This window comes from Lissotriton helveticus, chromosome 6 (assembly GCF_964261635.1).
Source record: "Lissotriton helveticus chromosome 6, aLisHel1.1, whole genome shotgun sequence".
NCBI classification, from domain to species: domain Eukaryota; kingdom Metazoa; phylum Chordata; class Amphibia; order Caudata; family Salamandridae; genus Lissotriton; species Lissotriton helveticus.
The window spans coordinates 879,170,761-879,190,222 of NC_136067.1; the positions used below are offsets into that span (position 1 = coordinate 879,170,761).

At 43.1% G+C, this 19,462-nt stretch overlaps 1 protein-coding gene across 1 annotated transcript in view; it reads left to right on the plus strand.

Annotated features, from left to right (window-relative positions):
- LOC144761568 (uncharacterized) overlaps nucleotides 1-5,053 on the plus strand; it is a 175,600-nt gene extending 170,547 nt beyond the window's left edge. Inside the window, exon 8 of the mRNA XM_078646866.1 lies at nucleotides 4,206-5,053. Within this exon, the coding sequence (XP_078502992.1) occupies nucleotides 4,206-4,372 (167 nt within the window). The 3' untranslated portion in view covers nucleotides 4,373-5,053. The remainder of the gene's footprint in view (nucleotides 1-4,205) is intronic.
- Nucleotides 5,054-19,462: the final 14,409 nt, after the last annotated feature.

Below are 19,462 nucleotides of genomic sequence, written 5' to 3' on the forward strand. Positions count from 1 at the left end.
CACTGTGTTCATGAACTACAAGAAAGGCAGGTAGCCTTTCTTCAGATTACTATAGACCAGGTATGAGGGACCCCCTTGTCCTCTGGCCCTTATCCTCTGGTGTCGCAAGGGCCTGGTTGGGCCTGCCCCACAGTAACGGCTGGTGTCCGTTTTGAGTGACGAGGGAGGAAGAAATAGAGACTAACAACTACAGCAAAATATGAATAAAAAATAACTTGCCTGCCTGTCCTGCTTCACTGCCGCTCCATTTCTCCTCGCCAGCACAAACTCCCAGAGTCCCCTGCAGCCAATCCTGATGCTGATTTCATTCATGAGAGCAGCTTCGGAATTGGCTGGAGTGCCCTCAATTTAGACTCTCAGGGAGACTGGGAGCCTGTGCCTGCTCTCTCCAACCCAGGAAAGTAGCTGAGATTGGAGAGAGCTTCACTGCGCATGACTGTTTGGGTGGCCCGAGTAGGCTGGCCAAAATCGTCATGCATACCGGATAACACTTTTCTCCACTCTACCTCTCACTGCCTCCTCCAACCAAGACTCACCCGGGGGAGAAAAAAATAAAATGATAAACCTGGTTTGTTTTATTTTTCAATTTTTGAAGCAATTTTTGAGGTTGCAACGCTCCTCCGCTACTGCGGAGGAGCTGTTGCTGCTGCCCCGGTTGCCAGGGGCATGAATATGTAGTGGCCTTTAAGCCCTGTCCCATCAGTCTATACTCTGTGCCTTGCTTCCTAGAGAGTGGGAAGGGCTGTGAAGCTGACCACCCTGTGCGGGGCAGCATGCACAGGGCCAGTGTAAAGTTTTACACCAGACATTGTATAAAATGCCCATACTGAAAAGTAAAAACTTTGCTTCAGTAGTTTCAAAATGTGGATACACCTTCAGTTAACGTTTGGAAGAATGGCTTTCAAAGAAATTGTGTTCAATAGACTTATCTCCGAGATGAATTGCATGGTACTGATGAAGGCTGAATAGTGTCTCAATTTGTTAAACTCTAATGCAATGGAAAGACCACATTGCAGTTCATTTACCACACCGAGCACTGCCTATTTCTCTGTAGAAATAACGTAAAATATTCAAAACCAATCAGTGTTGGATTTTGATGTGCATTCTGCTAGCTAATCCAGTTGATACTAGGATGGAACAGCTTTGCCAATTGCTGCTCGCTAATTGCAAGTCATTGAAGCTGATGATCAGGATCAGACCCGGTTCGCTCTCGTGCGCCATATGTATTGATTAAAGTTTTGTATAGCGTGTACAAGACCCAAGAGGGTATCCGAGCACTTCACAGTTGAGGTAGGTAGGATAACAAAGTATGCCAAGAGTAAGCATTACCAATAGGTTCAAAATAAATGTTACCAATGGGTTCAAGACAATAGCTTGACAAAGAAAATGATTCAGAGCAATTGAGAACAAGACAGGACAGTTCCAATAATGGAGAGGAAAGGCAATGCCCACAGTACCAGTGGTTAAGTGTTACTTTCGTCCAGAAATCTTTTAAGCTGTTTTTTTTAAATAATAAAAAGACTTGATTTAATCAGCAAATGAATTCGATGTGTGGCGACCCCCCCCCCCCCCCCCCCGAAAGTTAATGTACTTATCATTCACTTAATGACTCATGAAATTGAATGTGATGGCTGTTGTTAAATCATCAACCATTACATTATTCTATGCTAGCGTGTTTGGCTAGGTTATAAGAATTGGAAAACTACCACAGGCGTATATACTTTTTCCGTATATTTTTAATTTACTGAAATACAATTTGATGCAATGAGGCCACATCCATTGTTGCTAACTCTAGAACCAGTGCACTTGGAATTGTGAGGATTTTGCTAATGGGTTGTAAACTATCATACCTTGCTCGATTAGGAAAAATGCTAAACCAGAAGTAGCTACACAGCTTGCCCAACAGAGGGTTCTAATCTCACAGCAGTCCAAGTTCAGTCCAGGACCAAGTATCATACCACTGTACCAGACATGTGCTTCATACACGGTCACACAATTGCCACCTCCACTTCTGCATCTTTCAACAGGCGCTGCTGTGTATACCAGAAAAAACTAGGCTAATACCCTCACCTCCCACCTGACTGTCTAACCAAATGAGACAGCCAGTTGTCTTCTCACAGATCCTGTTCAGATATATTATAAAGAGGCCCAGCTTCCTGTGGGGCCTCCTTGAAGCTAGAGGGCCACTTAATGGTGTAATCCACCCAGGGAGCGAGCATGCAGACTGAGTGGCTTTAGCTGCCATTCTGTGAGCTGCAGCAGGATTGAAATGCTTTAATTTATCCTCTCAGCCAACTGGCTGTTCTCACCCAGCCCTGCCTCATTGTCACTTTAGGCTCATTTGTGAAGTTGATGCTTCACAATTCAGAACAGGTATCGGCAACGCAGAGAAGTCTTGCCTTTGTGGCCTATTGGATTGCTGATGGTTTTTACTGATGCTCTATAGCATTGGCAAAAAGACCTGATACGATACGCGTCATGGTGTAACTCTGATGCACCATTCAGTATGCAAGCGCATGTCACCACCCTCGTATGTCTTTACTTTAATATTTAAGCCCAAATGAAGTCCTTATTAGGTCTCACCTAGGAAACGCTTGCACTGTCTATTTGAGACATGGTGTGTTCAGGATATGGGCTTTACGCTCCAACCATTGCCTGCCCATGTTTTCAATTGGCTCCTCTGACTGTCTTTTGTAAATGCTTTTCTTCCATTGGTTAATTTAAGTAGTCCCTCCTTATTCCCTCCCTTTCTACTGTTGTAATCTCCCATAAGGACTGGCCCTATTACATGTAATCTTACTTTTCATGTTTCATATACACTTTGTTAATGACTTTTGGTCTGCTAGTGTTGCCGGCAGAACAGCTACACACTTCCCAAACCACAGTTCCCGAACACCACGCTTAAATGTTAAATGGCAGCCAAAGTCTTTTCTGTTGCATTGTTGTGCCCAGCTCGCACAACTATTTCTAGAAAAAAAATAGAAAAAAAATAAGGCAGCCATACTTTTGGTTTTCTTTTCTATTTATTGACTTTTGTTGCAATGATGGTATGCCGCGCTTTAGCTTTAAACATCCTAAGTTAAAGCGCGACGTTCCGCGATTGCTACAAAAGTAAATAAATAGAAAACAAAAAAACAGTGGACGCACAACTTAAAAAAAAAAAATGCTTGACTTTTGTAGCTATGCTACCGCAAGGATATTTTTTAGACAAAAAATTCATTCTCATTTGTGAAGCCAATAGCTCGAAATGTAACTGAAACCTATTACATTGCAAATGCTTGTTAATTTTAAAGGTTACTACTGCAGGTCAACGAAAAATGATACTTTTGTTTCTTGGCACTGAAGAGGTTTGGACTATAACGAGCAATAGTCCTCAAATGTGTACATTGGCAACGATGGGTATAAAATTCTTGAGGTTCGTAGTCTGATGATTGCCGTGGGTGCCCTTCTTTCTCTTTTTTTGTTTTTTGACCCTAGATGGCTGACGCGAATTGCAGCAGTAAATTAAAATAATTTTTACTTGTGCAAAAGTGTCTTTGCAGAAGTGGAACATCCCGGCAGCTAGTGGGCCCACCCAAAAAATTAAAGTATTACAAAGACTGCCTGGGGGAGGTTATTGATGGAATCTGCAACATGGATTGTGTTGTGTAGGGTATCCTATAAGAAAAGCGGCACACGAGTGAAAAAGCAATTGGGGGTGAGAGCAATGTGGAGTGCAAGGGGTGGTATTTGGGAGGGTACACAGCACTCAAGGCAGAAAGCTGGAAACACGGACTGAGTGCTAAAAGAAAAGAAGATGTTCTCTAAATAAGAGTAGGGGAAGGATAAACAAGTCGACCAATCAAAATAGATGGTAAAGAGGCTCTGCTCCATGGGTGGGACAATCACAAGAAAAGGAAGGCATGCAAGCAAATTGGAGACAAAGCCAACCAATGGTAAGCAATGGGTGGGCTCTAACCTTAAAGGTTTCAGTAATGGTCACAAGAGGCCTTTTGCAAAACCTATAGAACGTATGTACGTCAGCCAGTTCTAGTTACAGACTCTACCTGTCCTAATGAAGTTTGGCAGTTGTGTGGTAGGGACTTTTTCTTCTTTCTAACCCTCCCCCTTCCTATCATTGGCGTTCCTGTTCAACGTTGTTAGTCATATGCTCCTCAAGAAGGTATGGCCTTTTATCGCCTGATGCTTTTCGCTTTGTTTTTCAGGCCAGCTACACGGGGACACGCTATCTGCCCACCTGAGTCGAATAATTTGGATATACCTCCATTCTAACCAGCAGCTGTACATGGAAGCTATGAAGGGCTTCGTCTTTGAATGCGCACATGCAAGTTATATGTCCCAGATCTACGAGAGCGGCAGCATAGAACTGTGAACTAGTGCACTTTATGCCGATGCACATGGACATTTATTGCATGAAGCGTTTTACAATGCACATTTTTAAAATCAGTCCTGACGACTAGTTGGGCTGTTTTAGCAATTTTAGGAATTTTGCACACTAACTTAAGGTATTTGTTGGATCATGTAAATATGGTTTTTTATTCAATTTTAAACCAATATTTTCTTAATGTATTACTTTTTAACTTGGGTTTATGCCCACATTATGAACAAGCACACAGGGGTATTTGTACAGATATTGCCCCTAATTGAACAGCTGATAAGTCAATATTGCTTTAATTCCGAACATTAGCACACAGTACTGGACAGATTACAATCAGCCATGCCTCCATTGATTTGATTTCGAAAAGTTATGTAACTCACTTTTTCGGTGGTGTCCCGGGAGTTTTTGCATGCCTGGTATTACAAGTGAAAATGTATTGATTACTATGTAAGATAGTTTAACATTGAACATGCTTATGGTGAACGCTGCTGAATTTTAAAATAAGTGTTTTACAATACTGTGCATGTAGAAGGGGGCATTGGTAACTTTTTTTTTTTTACTAACAGATCGATTGCTGTTTTAGCTGGTTATACATCTGTATTTTTGTATGGCTAGTCACTGGGCTATTTATTATTCCCAAGGAACAATAAATACCTTTTGTGGATGAAAACAAAAAGCAAGCATTTACTTTGTGGTTTCCTCTTGTCAATTTTTTGATATATAGTACGTATTGTAAATCTTTAATATTTGCCAATTTGAAGATTTGACTAATGAACAAACTAAATAGCCAAGAATAGTCTGATCTCTGGCTAAAGTCACTCTTCCGAATATGGCCCTGAGGTCTCTAAGTGGCTCTCAGGCAAGAGCAGGTTTGAGCCAATTTAATTGCTTGTGCAGCAGAAACCCATTCAGCTCCCACAACTGACCTGGAGATAATTGTAATTATATAGCACTTACTAGCCCTGAAGTTGTGTTGGCACGCATTACGAGGAGTAGCATGCTACTCCAGAACTCAAGGTTAGTGGTTAATTCAGTGGTTAATCTTGGTTAGTGCGATTAGTACTGTGCTCTTCAGAAAAAATAGGCATGCATTTTCTTCAGTTACTCTGTGATGGGTTATATTAATAACAGGTAGGTGTGATCATTAGTAGGGGCTATGTAGTTTGAAGTGAATGATTGGTGAGATAAGCCATTGGAGATTAGGTAATGGTAGTTTACAGGAATAAGATTTTATGTATGAATGGTTGTGATCTATGAAATAAGGTATCGGCCAATTTCGAAAATACAAAAAAGGAATAAGGCAGACCTGAGACTGCAAGGAAGCTATACTCAGAAATCGAAGGTGTGTGGAGGATGGAAGATAAGAGGGTCACTGAAGAAAGAAAGGAGAGGAATCCAGCATTAGTATGGCAAGGTCAATTTTTCATGCCGGGTTTTAGGAGTATGGTTGGTGAAGTTTTTGCCATGGCAAGCAATTGGAGGATGTAAGTGGTAGAATGAAACAGAACTACATAGTGTTCCATATCCCGGCATACTGTTTAAACATGTGATTCAGAGTGTACACCTCATTTGAATATTAAGAGCCAAAGACTAGGGCAGCCCTTTTAAACCTGGTCTGGATTATCCAAACCTTGGTACAGGGTCTGTACGCTGCACAAGGAAGTTGGGGCAAAAAAAGAAAAGGTCTCATTTAACAATATTTCCTCACTATTCTGTAATTAAAGGTTTTTCCCCTCACTAAACATGAGCTATTTGGCACTGGCTGAGTGTTTCGATTTATAACCGGTTTCATCACCTAATCCCATCCAAGTGTATGTTGTGCATGCTTGTGTATGTGGCTATTGTGGTATAGGCATTGTACGTCTAAGTGAAACAGAGTGAAGAAGGCCTGAGGGGTTCAATTGTGGAAGTCCAGAGTCTGTTTCTGTGCACAAAATGGGGGTCATGTGTTCCCAAACAGTTTGAAGTGTATCAGAAGAGATGCTGGAGGGAGGAGACCTAGACAGCGAAGTGAGTACAAGAGACAAGGCTCCTATTGAAGTGTGATTAAGTCCTTCCTGCAGAACAAACCCTTGGTAGATGGTGAGGGTGAAGAGGGAGCAGTCTGTTCAGAATCACAAGGTCTAGAACGTAAAACCACCATTTTGTCTCTTTCCTTGTCTTTGCATAAGGAGCAGATAGTTCAAACCCATCTATGCCTCTGTTTTGGGTGCTCAATGGTGGATACTTCTCTGCTGTGAGGAGCATCACCCAACACAAAGATGTGTCTGCAGAACTGCATAAAGAGGTACTTGGAAAAAAGGAACTCATCCCAAACAAAGTTCACCTATCTGCAGAATTTTGGAAGTAATAAAATAATGAAGACTTCTGTGCCTATAATTTCACCGTGATCCTGCTAGATGTGATATGAGGGCTTTCTGGTCAAACGCTTTAAGCAGAAAAATGTGTGCTCTTACAATAACGTGGCAGCTTCAGTCCCTACCGCTGTCCGGTCTCAAGTCCATCCCAACAAAATTCAAGCTGGCACTGCTGAAGATCAGTGCCACAACACGCAGTAGAAACAAGTATTTGCTTAAGTTATGCAAGGAATAGGAGGGACTGCAGGCACATTTAACTCCCAGGCAAAGTAATGAGCCTGCTCCAGAAACCTGTACAAAATTGACTTTCATGCAAAGTGGCCAGGCAGACTTGGCATTTTATCCTTTTATCCGATCAATAAAATGAGCACCAGGCAGTACATTCTTGACACAATGGCGACTTCATGAATGCATTCCAAACATTGATCATAGGTAAAGGCATGGTCCGCCTGACCATGAATAATCACTATTTAACATTTCCAGTGGTCATGTTTGCCTGAATAACAGGATTTTTAAATTCTTTCCATGATATTTCATCATCCTCATCATCATATAACTTTATTCGGTTACTTGTAAAAAAAAAAAAAGCCATCAATGTATGCAAAATGTACAATTAAAATAGTACTAAACCGTTGTGAACGCATGTACAAATGACATCCCGAATCAGTTTAAGAACATTAATACATAAATACAATCAATCTAGTCCTACATAAAAGAGGGAGCAGTAGAACATGAGATGCAAGCTGTGTATACCCAGCTAAAGATTTAAAATACGTATACTGCATAGAAGGTAAGAGGAGTTAAAGTGGTAACACCACTATGATTAAGAAATGTTTGCAGGTTAACCAGAAGGAGAACAAAAAACGGCTGAGAGCAAAGATTATTGGCCCAGAAGGATCTGTTTTTAAGATTCTGAACGCGATCTGGTACTGCCGAACACCCAAGTCCATGATATTTCACTTCTGTAACACCGTATTGGTAGGCTATGGGTTGATGGAAACATTGTAACATACAAACGCATAGAGGTAGTGTGTCCTGTAGAGAGCTGGCAAACAGCCTGGAAGAAGACCAAAGAGAACACAGTGACCCTGTCTGGTCAATGACCGATTCAGTTTTATATCTGTTGCCACAAATCTTGCATGTGGAGCCCATGACCTATCCTTACTTGTGTGGCCATGAATCCTACAAACTGGCTCTGGTGGAGGAGGAGCTGAGTGCAGCAGGGTAGGAACGAGGAAAGGAGAGGTGCACTCCACTGACAACGAGGGCAGCGGCTTAAGAAGTGGAGCAGGGGGACATCACAATCTCCCTGTTTCCAGCTGCAATCCAGGTTCTGAGGTTGTGCAGCTAAAGTCTGCACTCAAAACAGGTGCAAGAAGGATGTAAAAGGTGAGCCATATACCCCAGGTGCTGCAAGCGCAGAAGTGGCAAGTCTAGCAACTGGTGCAGCTTGGTCCTGGTAGGAAGATGGGACGCCTGCAGTCTGTCCACCGGCTGTCTGTTGACGTTCACCGGTTTACCCTCCTCTATTGCCACTAAGTAGAGCCACCTCTCTCCCCAGTCTGCCGGCTGCCATCTGCTCCTCTTCCCCATATTCTGCCTCTAGCCTACCTATCCAGCACCAGCTCAATCTCCTCAGGCTCGGTTTTGGAGTTCCCCTTGATAGAAAGAAGTCTATAGACTTTCCTGCCATTTTTGCAAAACATAAGCTTTCTTATATCAGTGGGATAGATGGCATTGGACCACAGACACCCTTTTAATCTCTGCTTTTAACACTCCTTCAAAGTTACCTTGATATTCACTGTGCATAAGCATCACCTCTACGTGAACTTTAGGAGCTGAAGTTACTCACTTCATCAATACCTCAGTATTTGTTATTGGATGCCAATTGGGAGATTACAGCAGACTTGTGGTTTAAGAGAAGACAAAGGTGTCCGGTTTGGGTGGCTGTCTAGCTGCCTCAGCGGACAGGTATAGATGTGTGCCATCTTGGAAGTCCAAAGTCTGTAGAAATACAACATGAGCAAGAGAACCACAACTCTCAAGGAAGGAACACATTCAGGCCACACCTTGAAACAGGCTTTAAGGAGCAAACACTATCTCCTCTCAAAAGGGTGGTAGCACAAGGTCCGGGGCACAGTCTAGTGCTGGGGGAGTAGCCCCCAAATACAATTGAACAGTAGTTACTCTATGTGAGTAAGCCAGAAAAATTGGCCCCAATCCATACATTCAGAATTTCACTCAAACCATCAATAACAACCTGGCTGAGCCAACTTCCAAAATTTCACACGTTGACCCAAAGAAGGATAATGTCTCATTTACTGAGACTTCTGCCTTGGGGGTGATTTACCACAGACTCATTCTAAGCAATATGTGGAAAGGTGAATTCTCTTAAACATCAATTTTAAAGATCATCAATTCCTTGCCAGGGGCACAGCAACCACACATCATAGTAACTGTTGCACACGTTGACTACTCTTCAAGGCAATCTGAGGAGGACGACTTGTTAGCTAAATGGCCAGCCCTTGCAACGCATGGCCGGTCTCTAGCTCAAGGTGGCAGATTTCTTTCAAGGAACTCAATTCGCTTTCTGTTGAACGTAGATGAGAATATATTAAAGGCAGTGAAACATTCACCCCGGAAGTGAACACTACAGTAAGGGGTAGTTCCCCCAGCCTAGAATACCACAATTGAACCCACCTTGATGTCCAATAATTGTACTTTACTGGCAGCTAGTGACATGGAAATCTCAAATTGGAACTCCAAGTTGATTGAATGCAAACACTAATTCCATAACCAGTATGGAATAAAAAATGCCCTGGAATCCAAGGGAAGGATACGCTCGTACTCTGGTGAGGCAATGAAAATACCTGCACCCTCGACAACAAACTGGGATAAGACCTTTCTCAAAAGGAGATCTATATTAAATAGCTGGCCACTTTGGACCCACAGATCAAGACGGCAGGGGCATGTACTGAAAATAGGACAGAGTGAGCACACAACACAGTCTCCCACCATCTACACTTGAAAAGTCTTTAAATGGCCTACAAGAACTAAAGATTTTAAGAAGCTCCTCAGTGAGCAGGAGCACAAAATCCATTCAAGATGCACCAATTCAAATGTAAGAGTTACTAGAGCTCACAATTTAATCTGTCCATGTCTTACTACAGAGGACTCCGACTCACTCCCCTCTGCGAGCAAAATTATGCAAAAATGTTGTTTTCCCGATGAGGAAGATACTTTGAGCTCACACGACCTCCCCATTGCACAAAAACTTAAATTTACTCTGCTTACTCTGCTATATACATCTAGTGGTTGCAGTGATCTTTTAATTAGGGCTAATATTCTATGATTATTGCATGACATTTCCTTCCTAAGTCACTATCGGAGCCAAGATATACTAAGAATCCAATTTGCTGTAGCATCATGGCCATCAAACATTGAATCCACAATTGTTTCTTGGAGATCTTAGTATCGCGGCTGAAGTTCTTAATGAAAAATCATTTTTCGCACAGTGGGGTGCTGAGATGAAAAGCATCGAGAGAAAAATACCCCAACATTTTAAACTACAATATGCCTCTGGAAAATGAGAGAAAAACATGAACCCAGAAAGGTGCAAATGGTGCACCAGATCAAAATCCTCCAAAAAACCTGCAGATCTGCATACATTCTAACAAAAGACACCCAGTCACTCAGAGTACAGGTTTATGCAAGTTCTTGATTTAGAATGGGCCTGCATTGCCTTGGTATTAAAAACTATGCCCAACCTCTATAGCCACATTGATAACAGACTGCCTAGGAAGGTTTACCCTGCAACTTCTGTCTTACAATCATTTCATGGAACATAGCTGGCCTCAAGAGCATCCTTAGTCGCCAAGGAGTACTCTGATTGAGGATGCTGATCTATTGTGCTTATAAGAAACTCGTGCAAGGACTCCAATCCACATAGCAGTATTCCATGGATTGCATCAGCTGGCTCCAAAAACAAGCCATTTTGGACTCCTGTTAGGGGGCCTTTTCATCTACATGGCCACAAGCACAAAGCTGGTGCTGATAGTTGTTGACACAGTGTTCATTGTTTAAAGCAGCCATATTCATGGGCTGCCACCTGGATAAAAGATTGAAATCATGGCTTCTAATTAATTTATACTTAAATATACAACATGGAGGGGGAGAGTGTGTGTGTGTGTGTGTGTGTGTGTGTAGGGATAATGGGAGAGGGCAGCCAACATGACAACCTTTTGCAGCTTGTTCGGAAACATACTTTGTAGTTTACCCTTATGAGATTCTGGTTACTTCAATATAACCAATTTGGACAGACCCTCAAACTCCCTTCAGCATCAGCACTCTTTCAACAGAGGAATTACTTAGTTGCTTCAATCTCATAGGCTCGTTTAAATCCAGGTTGAAGAACTATTGTATCCTCCAACAACTCCCCACATGTGTTCAGGGGCATTACTACACTGGACTACATGTTTGCAAGCCCTCTCTTTCTGGAAGTATGTCTAACTTTTCTGACCTGGTACACTCTGGAAGCGACAATTTCCCAGGTAAAATGCAGTTTCAACTAGAGCACTTCTGTGCTTTCTCAACTAAACAACCTGAGCAGTGCCACTGAGGAGAATCCATACCAGCTACTAAGAAGACTAAAGTGAACCTAAGCCTCTCAGAACCAATTCAGTAAATGTAAGCACTCGCTACTGAACCAGCAGATTCTAACTCTCTACTCTCCATCAGGCTGGGCATATATGGCGGACAGCAGCGGTGCGTCCATTGGGGCGTAGGGGCGTAGCCCCACCAGCCACCATGGACCCGCATCGCGGCCGCAGGCCAATCTCTAGTTCTGAATAAAATACATTGCATCATCAGGGGGGGGGTGGCCTGCTGCAGCTTGAGTGACAGTCCACACTCAGGCTGCAGCAGACCGTCCCGCTGGCGAACTTAGTGCGCATGCTTGGGAAAGTTGGCAACTTTCTCAAGCATGCGCACTGTAAGTTCCCCAGCGGGACCCAGGGGTGCTTGTTTGCTGCCACAGCCCGGGTTTCTAAAGGGCGAGAGGGCGAGCAGCAAATGTGCCTCCCTAGCCAATCCTGGCGCTGCTCCAGCGCCAGGATTGGCTGAGGACGGACGGAAGGCGGGGTTTCCACTCCAGTGAAGGCGCCAAGGTCCCAGAACTTAGAAGATGCAGGCGGCGCTGATCGGTAGTCAGGTAAGTTTAGTTTTCACTTCTTTATTCTTCCCCCCTCCCACCCTCTGCAATTGGTGAGGAGCGGCACTGCTGGGTATGTGAAGACCTAAAACTGGTTTTGAAGTCTTAAATAAGGCCTTGGCCCATAGTGTGGTAAAATCACAAGTCAGCTGCTCATCCACCTACAAGACTAGCCGGCATGTTCAGAGCCAGCTCTCAGACACCTGAGAGATTCTAGGCAACCCCATGCATCTCCATGGCCCACTTTATGGCTCTCCCAGATACCGAATCCTGGAGCCGGCCCTGCCATTATCTTATCCCCTTCGCCCTGTCTTAATTCTGGGCCATGAGTGAGGTGAAAGGTCGTCCTGAGACTCAGAGGGAGACATCACATACCTCTGAGTGGCAGCTCCTGGGCCGACCGTGTTTGGCGTAGGCCAAGCCCCTCCCGTGCAAGTATTAATGGAATTGTATATAGCACCATATAATTTTCCACGTGCCGCTGGCGCGCAGTTTTCATTCGACTTTGTGACATTTTATATGTATATTGGCCCGACGCCGATGCGGGTCTCCTTAAGACATGTGTTATATTATAACGGCCGCTGGGTTGCTCTTTGGCAGTGTTTTGTTTGGATCTCTCTATCGGCGAAGTTTCTGGAAAGAATATTTTCTACGACATGACTTTTAAGGGTGTATGGGGAGCGCTGCGAGCTGTCGTGCGGCTTTGTGTTTTTTTTTTTTTTACAGATGCTGGTTGTAATTATGTTTTTGTTAAAAATGTCAAACTCGAGAGACGCCATGAAATAAGAGAGTCAAAACCGCCTGAACGGCACAGCGTATTTATTATCTGGCGTGTCTTTAAAGCACCCCCTCGGTAGAGGGTCGGGGTTGGCGGGCGCTAATGAAACGTTTGAAGCCTCTGAGGTGGTGTTTGATTGTAATTGCTGAGAGCAAACCCTGCCTACTGTCAGGTTGTTCCTGCTAGTTGACTCAGCAGTGACCAACGAGCTATAGCGGTCAGTGTGAAGAATGAAGCGCTATAGGTCAGAGGAGATATCATTCGTGCTTTAAAAGGCAGGTGCCCGGCTACTAGCGCTCAACATCCAATGGCGGTACTCGTTTCACTTGCATGTGCGCAAATTGCCGGCGCAGAGCTTGCTCGGATCTGATCAGCGCATGATTTATAGTTGATTGCGTGTAAATGTGGAATAAACGTTTCATGGGGGGTTGCGAAATTTGTTTGGAGACGACATTATTACTGCGCACTGTTTTGAGTGACTGACCGCTGCCAGGTGAAACCGGAGTGGCACCATTATCCCTTCTCTCCTAATCGGCACTAAAACAGATGCACATACCATTTGCGTCCGTTTCTACAAATTGTGCATGGGTTTTTATAACCAATGTGTTAACGTGCGTACGTCTTGGGGAGGAAGCGGGTGCTTTTGTAAATCACACTACTAAATTTATTCTAGTTTGCTTATAACTAAGTTTTGGGCACATTTCCTTCGTTTGGTAATTCACAAAGGACTTAGTTTACCCGTGAAGGTGCATTGTCACAGCTTTCAATGATTACTCCTATATCTAGATAGTTGCTGAGGTATGAAGGTTACTACGAGCTTGCCGAAATATAAGGCACAAGTGGATATTAACATTTTTTCTCATATGATACTGGAAAGGTATTTTTGCGCCGGAAAACTCATTCCCCTTCACCGCATCAATTTGGATGTGAATTATCGTTATTTAAAATCTTAAATCCACACGGGTACTTACAAATACATCTGTAATAGAATTGCCATAACCAAGTATTCACAGTATATTCTCTATACATTACACGGACTGTTTCAATTTGTTATATAAAGGATATAAAAATCACAATCTATCACTTTCCGTAACTTAAAACACGCGCATGTTTTAGCTACTGTCTAGGACATTTCCAAAATGTACACCCAATACCTTCCTGATCGATATTCCACAAGTTATTATCAATTTGAATACCTCCAGACTTACAATAAAAAAGCTAACTGCTGGGTCTAAATTAGATATAAAATAGTGTTGCATCTGACCAGAAACATAAGTAAAACAGATGGGTTGTAATTGATTGGTCCTAACACAGTTATCACAGTCATGTAGAAAATTCTGCACTTTTAAAAATAAACTTTATTTAGGTTTTCAAACTAGACACTGGGATGTTTGAAAATGGCTCGCCCAGATGATTACCTAAGCGTGTTATTCTTCCCCCCCTCCAACCCCCTGCAATTGGTGAGGAGCGTCACTGCTGGGTAATGTGAAGACCTAAAACTGGTTTGAAGTCTTAAATAAGGCCTTGGCCGATAGTGTGGTAAAGTCACAAGTCAGCAGTGACCAACGAGCTATTATAGCGGTCAGTGTGAAGAGCTGGTATTGGTAGGCTGTGTGAGGAGGTGGCCCTTGTGGGCAATGATGAGCTGGCATTGGTTGGCTGACTGAGTTCACACCGGTGTGAAGGACTTCATGCGCTTTCAAGCCCAATACCATTCGAAGATGCCATGGCTTGCTTTGTTCATCGTTTGAAGGGAGGGGGGTGCTTAAAGTTGTCTGTTTTAGTGCCTTTGAAAGCTTTCAGTTGCTTCTTTTGCCACTATTAATCAAAACAAAGGCAGTTCTGCTCTTCTGCATTTTTGTCGCGTTTTAAATTATTTTCACAAATTTAGTTTGCTTCTACGCTTTTGAATGTTTTAGGAAAACTATAGTAATATGCAACTCTTATACCTGAACGAACATTTACAGTACACGATTTCCAGAAAAAGCTTTTAATTTTGTGTTAACAATTAATCACATAAAACCGGATCAGTACAACAGTTACACGTGCAATGCTCCATGACGCACAGCAATACAAGTGTTGCTTTGTTCATGTAGGATTTGTGATGGTTTTCTAATTCTTGCCTTCTTTTCTTGAAATATTTCAACAGATTAAACATAGTGGCACTAAAGAACCATTAAGACAAAACGGGGCATTCCTGCTGAACCTTCAAAAATAGGACACCTTTTTTAGACTTGCTTCCAAGCTTCAATGTGGGTCTTGAAAACTGGTACGATATTAAGGGCTTTATTGAAAAGGGGCACATCAAGTAACTATTGCAATCAATACAAATGCCTGGACTGTGTGTATGTGACAGGACTGCACCATCTTCTGCGCACGATAAAAGAGCTCTGCATATGGCGTGCGAACAGCATAAATATTGAAGGCTGCACTCTGGGAAAGCTAGGGGATTTCATTGTATGAAAGCTTGTGAAGGTGCTTGGCATTTGTCCAAACCGGTGAACCCTTGATTGTCACAACCCAATACTCTGTAAATTGCTGGTTTTATTGTTGGGAAGTCAAATTGTGAGCTGGATGTGTTCCTCCCTGGTGATTGCAGCCTGCTGGAGTGTGTAGAGTGAAAATAAAGGGAAAGACGAAAGCTGGCCTGAAGTGACATTCACATTTGGAGTAATTAAGTTGCTTTTTGTGAGCTTTTAAGCCTTTTAATTGCTAATTGGTGATCTGACAGTCAAAGTGTTTATTTACAGCTGCCAAGACTTCAGATTGCTTACTTGTGACAGTTCCAGAGTTTCGGTGTACTTATGTCCACTTGTATAAGTGGCTCACTCCAGAAACTGTTGAATGTTTTTAATGCAGTAAGGTATGGGGCAGTTCTGATGTACCAAGTCAGACCCAGACCAGTCCCCACAGTTGCTCCGGATTAAGGGACATTGTCATGTCATCTCAGGCGCGATGTAAAGACTCCCAGTGAGCTGAGGACTCTTTTGGCTCAAGAACCAACTAGCTGGAGACCCTTGTGGTTGTTTAAAGATTTAAGATCAGCCTGTAACTCATTCTTGAGCTGGGTGGGTGACCTCAATTACAAAGTGGCTGTGCCAGATGTCCCATTATGACCCCTTTTGCCTGTCTCCCCTTCAGGCGCACAGGGCATAAAACTGGGGGGTGCTCAACCTGCCAAAAAACTGAGGGGTGACCCTAAGAGCACAGCTGCCATCCTATCAGGGGTGGGATGCTTTGGTGTGCTGGTCTGGTTTTCTGGGTGCATTGGCTAAAGTTTTTTCCCATGTAATTGATTGGGTGTCTCGGTAAGTTGCTTTTATGTGAATGTCTGACTTATGACTGCGCATTCCTTTCAGTGTGCACTTGCTTCAGTTTACTTTTTGAGTCACTGTCTAGTTTGCTGGATGTATTGCTTTCATTTTTCTTTCATTAAACTGTTTGACTTGCTTGGTGCTTTTATGTTGGTGCCTGCATGCTGAGGTGTACTCTTCTTCAGTTTAAATGTATGTGACTGGCCTGTTGACTAGCACCCTGCTTTCAAAGTGAAGGTTCACAGGTGCACACTTGCTTTAGTTTACTTTTGTATGGTTGACTGCATGCACTGTTTTGCTGGATGCATTGCTTTAAGTTACTACTTGATGCATTGCTTTCAATTTGCTTTCAAGTAATTGCCTCTCATTTTCCCAATGCTTTGTGAAGGCTGTTTCCCAACTGCTGTGCAATTTCTTCTACTCTTAGAGCTGAGATTTTCATGAAAGTCTTAGTCTGAATTCAGCACCGAAGCGTAATAGGACGGAATGTATGAAGCTCTTTGGTTATACTGAATAAGCTGCTACCTATGTTATGCCATCTATTAATGTAATAACTGCTCTTTCACAATTGCTTTATTAACCTTCCTGCTTTCTCAAATTTGCTTGAAAATGCACAGTTCTTTTTTTTCAAAATTTTCTTGAGGGGGGTAACCCCCCAAAACCCCCCTTTTGGGGTTCGGGCTCGCTACGGTGCTGAATGCACATCACTTTGCGCCTCACCACTTTGAAATGTCACCCACCGCCCCTGATGTCGGACTCCATATATCATTGCTTGAGGGGAAAATAGAACAAGGGCCAAAAAAAGAGGAATCGGGCAAAGCAGTTACTTGCTCTGCTTTGTCTTTATCCATATCTGAGGCCATGCAAAGTGGCTTTGTATCGCCTCATAGATATGATTAAGAGGATTGCACCACCGGAGTGTCAAAAAAAGTAAGGCTCAGTTGGCGCAAGCCTCTCGTAAATTAGCCCCTAAGTTACTAAGGTGTTGTATGCTAGGTCAAAACAAACAGCTGCAGGTGGCACTGGGTGGGATCCACAGGGGCTGTTATTAGGAAGGAAGTGGAGGATGAAGGCTTCCTCAAGGGCTAACAATATTGCAACTGGTAATGTAAGGATGACCTTGGTACAGTCTGTGTTTACAGGATAAATCATGTAACGATTGAAGTCATGGCAGCCCACCATACTTCATGCAAGTAATGAGCTGCCTGATACCCACCCAGGGCTCTCCTCGCACACCAGCCACCAGGCAGAGACCCCAGTCACCTCCCAAGCCACAGTTCCACAAGTGAATCCCTCAATGAAGAGTGATTAGTGTCTGCCATAAAACTCCCGGTGGTCGTTCATTTGTCTTTGCTTTCAATTTTAACAAATGTGTCCCATATAGTATCATTATAGAAAGTAAAGTGAGTGTCTACTTCAGCCAGTGCCCATGTATACACATTTTTAAGCCAGTATTTGATGTCTGTACTTTGGGGGACTTCCAGGACATTACAGTTCAGCATTTGAACAGGACCAGATCCAAATCCTGGAACTGAAGTGCATATTTATATTTTGCTCTCTGTATTCAACCCAGCAAGGAATGCTTTGGGTCCAGAACATGAGTACAGTCTGAGTTCTGATACTACCTCCATTACTATCCCCCATGCCAGATAACAGCACTGGACTTGACCACACCATGTGAAAAACCTCTGTATCTGCCTGCCTGCAAATTGGGTATTGCAATGATGGTCCAAGGAACATATATTTTTATTAATCTCTTTGTGAGATCAGTGTGATGCAGATAGTTGAACTGGGTGAATTTCTAGCCTGGAATTGTGTGCCACTTCCTTAAAGAATGGATACAATTGTTACTATATGCTGTCAGGTATCCCCTGTCCCAGACACTGCTGCCACTTATTTCTCTCACTCCGATATTAAGGTTGGTGCTGTGTAAGTAACGAGTCATACAGGGATGTAATTGCTTTTCTGTTTTACCTGTGCCAATAACCATTGTATCCCCTCTGACGAGTAGTGCTGTCTGCACAGGTCCCCATAACCGATGTAAGGCCACCACCAAGGCACTGTGGGAAAGAAAGAGAACCGCCCCCACTTATAGAAAATCTGCATTTCTTGGAAAGTGCAAAATCCCTCTTCTGCTTATAAATCCCTGACAGTTCACCCCCCTGCGTCCAGCCACAGTCTGCAGGTCATGCAAAATTCTCAATTCTCATGACCCTGGGTAGTTTACTTTCCACAAAGTTCGGGGGCATATGGGAACATTCGTCCATTAACGGTCATGTGTTCCAGTTAGGCTTGGAGGGCAACAGTGCCATTTTACATCTACATGGGTCTTTCCTAAAGTTGCCTTCACTTTTACACAATGACATCTGACACACATTTTAATCCGTGACAGTCTGGATTAGTTTCTTGGAAACGATACTTGCTTACAGAGTCAACTTCGCAAGAATTCTATCTTGCTGCCTTACACCATGTACAAGGTATATATATATGCTGTGAAAATGTGCTTGTTTTAGTACGTATGGTGACATAGCGATCTATAAGACAAAAACAATAACAACCTGAGCCAGATCTCGGCCCAAAGCAAGGATGCCTTTTTTTTTTATAAACACCCCCCCCATTTCCGGGTGTTGGCAGAGGAATGCTTTGCTGTCATTGGGGAAGTCTCTATATGCTGGTGTTTCGGCCCAGCAGCCTGCTGATATCTCTAGAGGGGTGTCTAGCTTGTGACCATGACCAGGACCTACATTCTTTCCCTTCAGGTAACTGGGGTTGGATCATCCAGTATAGGGATTCTTGGCAGAACACACATCCACCCTAGACACTTAGGTTAGCGGACGCAAAGTAGGAGTATGCCTGATTTCTATATTGTTTTATATACTGGTATATATACAATGTTTCAGCTCATTGGTGGAACTTTTCATTCTGTTCACTGTCCTAGTACTTATAATGACTTTTGTTTGCTTCTGTCTATTGATCTTTGCAGCACATATATTTTATTCGAGAATCCTGTTGGTTCAAAAATATTGAAAACGTTCCACTGTGTATGCCTTGTATATTTCTCTGAGAGAATGAGAGCACGAGTGACTGAGCACACTGGTTCTAGATCTGTTATCACAATTCCTAGGGGGATAAGGGTTGTCCTATTCAGTGGTAGTCTGGACTATTTGCCAGACGCCTAGGGTTCTGGTGGCTTATGGTGGCACTGTGAGCTTGCTGACCTATAGGGTGATATATCCTGAGGGGGAGCATGGAATCAGTCTGGTACCAAACCAAAGGTTATGCTGTCTACAAATGTGCACCTCCTACCGTAGGGTGGAAACTACACAACATGGCAACCAATGTTGGATTTTTTATAAAATGTTAATGGTTCACCGGAGTAGTTAAATCGTGCCTTCTCTGAGACCCACACTTACCTACTAACAGGAG